We start from the raw sequence: 9,303 nt of genomic DNA on the forward strand, positions 1-9,303 counted from the left end.
TCTAATGGGTTTAGATAAACTATTGTCTGTCTAATGCACATGCAGGAGAAAAGCAATAAGTCCTTGTTAAAAGGTTAATGTATATCTTGCTGATCAAATGATTTTATCATTTTGTCTGTAACATAGGCGTGATTTACTGTATATAATGAGCGCCCTGGTATTAGTGTGGGATTGAGGTAGATCTACCGATAAGACCCCAGTAATCTTCTGTACTCAAAACACCCTTCTCACAGCCAACAGGGGAACCCCATTGCTTTTAATGAGTTGGATGAGAGGTGGGATAATGACGTCACATGTGTTCTGCAACAAGTGACCATTGCATTGATAAAGACATCATGGCACCAAACTCCGTAATATTCAGATTCATGGTCATCCATAGTGCTTCAACGTATTTTTCGCAAGTTATTCAGTGGACTGATTTTACGTAGCTGAGTTATAGTAATCATAAAGTTTTTCAATGATCATTCTAACTGCTTAATATGTTCAGAATAATGTATGTATAATTATGGAGTGGGAGTGGCGTTCACAGCCAAATGTTTCCACGCACTTTGGTCATGTATTGGTGCTACCTAATGTCAAAAGTTCATTTTTTGTGCAGTCGAATATCCAATAAATTAGTTAGTACCAGTACTTCGAAATCATCAAACTGATTTTCATGAGATCTGCCTGAACCATTTAGAATTACGTAATCATTAAAATGCGCCTTCAATTCCCAGTACTCTTCGTTGTTTTTATTTATCTAAATCCACTTGCTTTACTTCGCAAACATTGCAGATGCATTTTATAAATATAAACAATCTCGCACTAACACTTATCCAAGACGAAATCCTTTATGTTCTTATAGTCGATTGAACGAATGTCTATTTGCACCGATCGCTTCGTAACATGTACTATCAATATGAAGTACATGACCGCGTATGAAGAGTTCTGATTTTCATGTTTTTGGCCATGTTTTCTAGGGAGAAAATTGGGACACGTTCTAGGGGTTGATTCACAGAGACAGAGGGGGGGGGGGGGGAGAGAATATACAATGTACCTTGTACCCTTTTCATATCAGATCAAGGGCCAAAGACTAATATGGTGATATTGGTGTCTGGGGTTGATACATGTAGGCTGATATTGGTGTCTGGGGTTGATAGGCTGATATTGGTGTCTGGGGGTTGATAGGCTGATATTGGTGTCTGGGGTTGATATATTGATATTGGTGTGTGGGGTTGATAGGCTGATATTGGTGTCTGGGGTTGATAGGCTGATATTGGTGTCTGGGGTTGATATTCTGATATTGGTGTCTGGGGTTGATATTCTGATATTGGTGTCTAGGGTTGATAGGCTGATATTGGTGTTTGGGGTTAATAGGCTGATATTGGTGTCTGGGGTTAATATTCTGATATTGGTGTCTGGGGTTGATAGGCTGATATTGGTGTGTAGGGTTGATATTCTGATATTGGTGTGTGGGGTTGATAGGCTGATATTGGTGTCTGGGGTTGATATACAGATATTGGTGTCTGGGGTTGATATTGGTGTCTGGGGTTGATATTCTGATATTGGTATTTGGGGTTGATTGGCTGATATTTGTCTCTGGGGTTGATAGGCTGATATTAATGTCTGGGGTTGATAGGCTGATATTGATGTCTGGGGTTGATATTCTGATATTGGTGTGTGGGGTTGATATTCTGATATTGGTGTCTGGGGTTGATATTCTGATATTGGTGTCTGGGGTTGATAGACTGATATTGGTGTCTGGAGTTAATAGGCTGATATTGGTGTCTGGGGTTGATATTCTGATATTGGTGTTTGGGGTTGATAGGCTGATATTGGTCTGTGGGGTTGATAGGCTGATATTAATGTCTGGGGTTGATAGGTTGATATTGGTGTCTGGGGTTGATAGGCTGATATTGATGTCTGGTGTTGATATATTGATATTGGTGTGTGAGGTTGATATATTGATATTGGTGTGTGGGGTTGATAGGCTGATATAGGTGTCTGGGGTTGATATTCTGATATTGGTGTCTGGGGTTGATAGGCTGATATTGGTGTCTGGGGTTAATATATTGATATTGGTGTCTGGGGTTGATATTCTGATATTGGTGTCTGGGGTTGATAGGCTGATATTGGTGTTTAGGGTTGATAGGCTGATATTGGTGTTTGGGGTTAATATTCTGATATTGGTATCTGGGGTTGATAGGCTGATATTGGTGTCTGGGGTTAATATATTGATATTGGTGTCTGGGGTTGATATTCTGATATTGGTGTCTGGGGTTGATATTCTGATATTGGTGTCTAGGGTTGATAGGCTGATATTGGTGTCTGGGGTTGATATACTGATATTAATGTCTGGGGTTGATATATTGATATTGGTGTGTGGGGTTGATAGGCTGATATTGGTGTCTAGGGTTGATAGGCTGATATTGATGTCTGGAGTTGATAGGCTGATATTGGTGTGTGGGGTTGATAGGATGATATTCGTGTGTGGGGTTGATAGGCTGATATTGGTGTCTGGGGTTGATAGGCTGATATTGATGTCTGGTGTTGATATTCTGATATTGGTGTCTGGGGTTGATATTCTGATATTGGTGTCTGGGGTTGATATTCTGATATTGGTGTCTAGGTTTGATAGGCTGATATTGGTGTGTGGAGTTGAAACGCTGATATTGGTGTGTGGGGTTGATAGGCTGATATTGGTGTCTGGGGTTGATAGGCTGGTATAGGTGTCTGGGGTTGATATTCTGATATTGGTGTCTGGGGTTGATAGGCTGATATTGGTGTCTGGGGTTGATAAGCTGATATTGATGTCTGGTGTTGATATTCTGATACTGGTGTGTGGGGTTGATAGGCTGATATTGGTGTATGGGGTTGATATTCTGATATTGGTGTGTGGGGTTGATAGGCTGGTATAGGTGTTTGGGGTTGATATTCTGATATTGGTGTCTGGGGTTGATAGGCTGATATTGGTGTCTGGGGTTGATAAGCTGATATTGATGTCTGGTGTTGATATTCTGATACTGGTGTGTGGGGTTGATAGGCTGATATTGGTGTATGGGGTTGATAGGCTGATATTGGTGTCTGGGGTTGATAAGCTGATATTGGTGTCTGGGGTTGATATTCTGATATTGGTGTTTGAGGTTGATAGGCTGATATTGGTGTCTGGGGTTGATAGGCTGATATTGGAGTTTGGGGTTAATATTCTGATATTGGTGTCTGGGGTTGATAGGCTGATATTGGTGTGTGGGGTTGATAGCCTGATATTAGTGTTTGGGGTTGATAGGCTGATATTGGTGTCTGGGGTTGATATTCTGATATTGGTGTTTGAGGTTGATAGGCTGATATTGGTGTCTGGGGTTGATAGGCTGATATTGGAGTTTGGGGTTAATATTCTGATATTGGTGTCTGGGGTTGATAGGCTGATATTGGTGTCTGGGGTTGATAGGCTGATATTGGTGTGTGGGGTTGATAGCCTGATATTAGTGTTTGGGGTTGATATTCTGATATTGGTGTCTGGGGTTGATATTCTGATATTGGTGTTTGGGGTTGATAGGCTGATATTGGTGTCTGGGGTTGATAGGCTGATATTGGAGTTTGGGGTTAATATTCTGATATTGGTGTCTGGGGTTGATAGGCTGATATTGGTGTCTGGGGTTGATATTCTGATATTGGTGTCTGGGGTTGATATATTGATATTGGTGTCTGGGGTTGATAGGCTGATATTGGTGTGTGGGGTTGATAGGCTGATTTTGGTGTCTGGGGTTGATATTCTGATATTGGTGTGTGGGGTTCATAGGCTGATATTGGTGTCTGGGGTTGATATTCTGATATTGGTGTGTGGGGTTGATAGACTGATTTTGGTGTCTGGGGTCGATATTCTGATATTGGTGTCTGGGGTTGATAAGCTGATATTGGTATCTGGGGTTGATATACTGATATTGGTCTCTGGGGTTGATACAGGGTGGGATATGGTAAAGGGTATGTATTATTATGTATTACAGACTTAGTGAAAAAATACAAAACACTTTTTTATTGAACAAAAAAAAATGATAATTTCTATGAAACAACTACAGTCAAACAACAAAACTTTGATATAAATTTGATATTTGACACAAAAATACAGTAACAACTTAAAATTATAACAACAGCAATTTAAAGATTCACAGATTTGAATCTTCATCCAACTGGAATCAAAGACCCCCGACATACCGCTCTGAAGTGTCCGATGACATTACTATAATTGTTCATTATATACAATTCATATCTAATCTCCTCATAAATGATATCACCCTGTACCTTTAAATAATTGCAAAATCTTAAGTTTACTACACACTTGCATATATGTTGAATTAGAAAAATCGCAAACAAAAATGCTATAAACTTTTATATAATCATGACATTAACAATTTAAGATTTTAACATGCTAAAAATTATAATTTAGAGAGTGACAAGTGTTTACGTGCCGATCAGTACATGTACACACACTATAGGATTTATCAGACGTGCGCAATCCCCAGCAGCGATCATCTAAAATACAGATGAAGTTAGATCCTTTGATCCGCTCATCTACTATCGCTACACATAGGTAGCGATAGTAGATGAGCGGATCATAGGATATAATTCTAATTAGATTGAACAACATCTGGTCTAGTAAATGTTTGATTATTACTTGTTTATTTTGTACTCTCTCTCTCTCTCTCTCTCTCTCTCTCTCTCTCTCTCTCTCTCTCTCTCTCTCTCTCTCTCTCTCTCTCTCTCTCTCTGAATTACCTGTGATTAGTATTGTATTCGTTACTCTGATGAGTCAGTTGGCTCTTGCCAAGAAATAAAGAAAGAAAGAAAAAACCTACAGTTTTGGTACTTTTTCGTAGCATAATTAAAATAGTATAAAGTGTATTTCTTACAATGAAAAACAGTGAATAATTTATAAGTGTTAAAACACAACATGTGATTTTTTTCAAGCTCCCCGACACAGGCTAAGGCACGGTCAGAGTATTCAAACTAATACAACAAAGAGGCAAATAAAATTGTCAAAAAGACCTTCAATAGAATTCAGCATGAACTTTTTACGACCTCAAGTATGCTTGCTTTATATCTTTGTGGTATAGCTACTGATTTAGAGCTACGAAAGCCCAGAAGGCTCCTTTTTTTTTTTAAATAAGACCGGGTCGGACACTACCGGTGTTGTAGCATAGAATTTCCCCCGCATAGACTTTACCCCCGGAAAAACGGGCCCGGGATAGACATTCCACCCCCCCCCCCCCCCCCAGAAAGATGGGCCTGGCATAGAATTTCCCCCTAGGAAGAATTAACCCGGGCCCAATTTTTCCCCATAGGAAAAACCGTCCCAGTATAGAATTTCCCCCTACAATGTAAATGACAGTACGCTTTCCCCCCCTTCTTAGATTTTAGCTATATATCTGTTTCCAGTTCTAATGCTAGAATTCTCTAGCTTATCTAGACCCAGGAATTCTTATTATTTTTTAATTTTGAGCAGGGTCTTGTGTATCACAATCATCATCTTATGTTTGTTTGGGTTTTTTAAAAAGGAAATTATTCAAATCGTGTAATGGTATATCAAAATTCATTCAGACATCTCAAGTATTTGCTGTTATTTACCAGTATCTAACATCTGAAATAGTGAAGTTGGGAAGAAGTTAATGTTTTCTTAATTTAAAATTTCTAATTTAAATAAACTTGAGAATTAAATTACTTTTATTTATACAGTGCATCTATATTTTAATTGTATATCTTATAGTCGATATTTTACGAAAAATCCTAATGATATTGACCATTGTTAAAGTATTTTGGGAAGCATATTGTATTTACAATATGCATTTCAAAGTTTTCAGCGTGTAAACCCAACTTCAACATCTCAACAACAAAAATTCGTTTGTTTTATGAATATCGTAATATTGATGAGCGCATATCTATTTCATTAAACTATAACAAATGAAATCCGGAAACCGGAGGGGTGACATTCTATACCAGGGCGGTTTTTCCGCCCAAGGGGAAACTCTATACTGACTTATGAACAATCATCGTAGCTAGAATCCTGCTTTGTTCTAACCAAATTTTGAGTGTTATAAGTGGATATTGAATGATCTTGCAAGATCCGATTGTGTTTTCATTCATGTACATGTACCTCTACAATAGATAATATATTAAATACTGAGGTTTATAACTCGTAATCTACATTTTTATAACAACGGGTGAAGGAAATTGGGTACAAAAGACCGCGGGTCATGGTACACTAGACCGCGGGTTTCCTTCTGTTCGGTGATATTAAAAACGTGGATATATACATGTATGCACTGTGAAATTGTCGTTTTTAGATAATAAATGATAAATTTTCGTCTTGATAGACTGCGATAATGAAAGGTAACTCATTACATTATCATACATACAGTGAAAATCTATCATGCATCTCTTTTGTTTTCCATATTTCTCAATGATCTGGTTGATTTTATGTCGCATTCATATAGTGGCCTCAATGATGTTTGTAATATTGCACAGTTGGTGTTTGATGATTCAGACATTGAAGTATATTTTAAGTTATATTTATTGTTATATGCTGACGACACTGTAATATTAGCTGAATCTGCAGAAGAACTACAATCTTCTTTTAATGCAATATTCTTGTATTGTCAGACTTGGAATCTGGGGGTAAATGCTGAGAAATCCAAAGTCATTTTTGTAAGAATCGTAATGTACACAATAGAATTACAAACCTTTGATTTTTCCTCATGAACAAAAATATGAACTGCCCATGTCTGCTTTCCAAGTATATCCGACCCGATGACTTGAAACCTGTCAATAATAATACATGGGATTGATAAACTTTAAGATTTTTTTTCAAGGCCCGTGTGCGATCTTTATTACACTACAAAGTTTTCCATTGGGTTTTTTTTCCAATCAGCATCCTTATATCGTTTAGAGTGGCTAAATGTTAAACGCCCATATTAAGGAAGAGTGGACCCGAACACACACACCTCTCCACATCCGACATTGGTAGATGAAAATAAATATGTTTGCCTATAGTTTATGTACTTTCGGTAGAGGTAAATACTATGTGTTATTCCCGCAAATTGGGGGAAATTGTATGTAGTGACCCACCCACCCACCCCCTCCGCGGGAATAAATCTGGATTCTCGTATGTATATATATCAAGCATCCGCATGGCAAGCCCTTTTACTATCTATTCGAAAAATAAGATATCTCTTTAGATTAAAGAGATATCTCTTATTTAAAGAGGTATTTCTTTAAAATGAGAGATATCTGTTAAATTTAAGAGATATATCTCTCTAAAAAGATATATCTCTTTCACTTAAAGAGATATCTCTTTCACTCAGAGATATATCTCTTTCACTTAGAAAGATATCGCTTTTATTTTAGAGTATCCCTTACACTTAAAGAGATATCTCTTTCGCTTGGAGTGATATATCTTTCAATTACTTTAAGAAATATCTCTTTCAATTAGAGATATATCTTTTTCACTTTGAGAGATATCTCTTTCAATTAGAGATATAGCTCTTTTATTTTGAGAGAGATTTTCTTCTCTCCAAGAATTCCTAGAGAGATATATTTCAAAGTATAAGAGATATATCTTTAATCGTTCAAAAAGAGATATCTCTTTTCAATATTTTTTATTAGTTTGAATACTTAAGGAATTTCCCCTCCTACCATGATGGCTGCAATCCTGGGATATTTTGAAGTGTATACAGGTAACAAAAAAAAAAAAAAAAAGACAATAAATGGATAAAATATGTGAGCTAGACTGGATTTATATTTACAGTTATACCAAATTATGTTTCCCCAACCACCTCTTTAACCTTTTCCGCCATTTTTACACTAAAAGTATTTTGATTGGTTAAAAACATGGTCACATCATATCAATGGCGATGCAACGGGGATAAGTCATAATGATCACCGGGGGAAACATTTAAAGAGTTAAGTTAAAGAGAAATCTATTTTTGAAAATTTAAAGGGATATATCTCTAGTTTAAAGAGATATCTCTTTTTACATTTATAGAGAGATATCTCTTTACGCTAGAGAGATATCTCTTTAGCTTTAAGAAATATCTCTCAAAGAGAAAGAGATATATCTTGTTTAAAGAGATACCTCTTTTGGTTAAAGAGATATCTCCCTAGCGTAAAGCGATATCTCTCTAATTTACAGAGATATCTCTACAACCAACAGAGATATCTCTCTAGTGTAAATAGATATTTTTTTTTATTTAAAGAGATATCTAATTTTACGAATAAATAGTAAAAGGGCTTACCATACACCCGCCCTATTGATAACCAATATCTTATTAAGATTAAAAGTATTTCAAGAATTAAACGTATAGTATACCAAAAAGCTATGCATGTCCTCTTATAACTATGTTATATGCACAGCGCCATTGAATCTATTAATTATGTTCCCTTGATATTTGTTTGCAATATATCTTCCCTGAATATAATTAGGATTGATTTCTTGTCTGAAGTTGCTTATACATGTAACTTTGTTCTTAGTGTCCAAATTCCGCGTTTCCGCTTTCGTAGTGTCCAAATTCCGCGTTCGTATTGTCCAAATTCCGCTTTCGTAGTGTCCAAATTCCGCTTTCGTAGTGTCCAAATTCCGCGTTCGTAGTGTCCAAATTCCGCGTTCGTAGTGTCCAAATTCCGCTTTCGTAGTGTCCAAATTCCACATTTGTAGTTTCCAAATTCCACATTCTTAGTACATGTATCTTTCTCTTTAGGTAACCCGCGGTCCTTTGTGCCCAATTTCTTTCACTCCTATATACATGTAGTACAAAAAGAAATGATTTCTTGTTTTAGTGGTTGTTGCTGAATAACTTGAAGAATGTTGTTTGAAATATAAAAATCGAGGCGTTATAAGCCGAGGCGACACCGATCAGGTTATACTCAAATTATAGCCTCTTACCAGGATACGTCTCTTATCTATATACATGTACAGTAGACGTTAGGGATGCACTTTCTGTGTCTTGTTGAAATTCAACCATGTTTTATAACTAATCAATCAATTCCTTGAAGCTGTCGCTGAGTTTATTCAAGAAAGAAATAGGTATGAACTGCGATGCTTCAAGCCGGCGTGAAGAATTAAAATTCATACCGCATGCATTCTCAAAACTGAAATTTAGTTTTTGTGTTTATATTCCACATTCACTTCGCTCGGAATTCCCATCTGTTAAAACAGATGTACGTACTATATTCAAGATTCATACGCACAGTATTCACAACTGTATCGCATTCATTGGCAATCATTACAGTTGGGAAAGATATGAAAGGCAAAATCATAATTGGAAATGTAAATAT

General features: G+C 36.8%; 1 protein-coding gene across 1 annotated transcript; it reads right to left on the reverse strand.

Moving 5' to 3' along the window:
• Positions 1-2,327: 2,327 nt before the first annotated feature.
• Positions 2,328-6,991, reverse strand: LOC125651027 (sporozoite surface protein 2-like). The gene is made up of 3 exons (XM_056166158.1): positions 6,975-6,991; positions 6,714-6,792; positions 2,328-3,239 (listed from the first exon to the last, which is right to left on the reverse strand). The coding sequence occupies exons 1-3, from the start codon at positions 6,989-6,991 to the stop codon at positions 2,328-2,330; spliced, it is 1,008 nt and encodes a 335-aa protein (XP_056022133.1).
• Between the last annotated feature and the right edge of the window lie 2,312 nt (positions 6,992-9,303).

This window comes from Ostrea edulis, chromosome 5 (assembly GCF_947568905.1).
Source record: "Ostrea edulis chromosome 5, xbOstEdul1.1, whole genome shotgun sequence".
NCBI classification, from domain to species: domain Eukaryota; kingdom Metazoa; phylum Mollusca; class Bivalvia; order Ostreida; family Ostreidae; genus Ostrea; species Ostrea edulis.

Excerpts from the sequence above, each read along its gene's own strand:
- LOC125651027 (XM_056166158.1), bottom strand. Across the intron at positions 3,240-6,713 it reads TTCATGAGGAAAAATCAAAG|GCTATCAACCCCACACACCA; the intron begins GTTTGTAATTCT and ends CACTAATATCAG.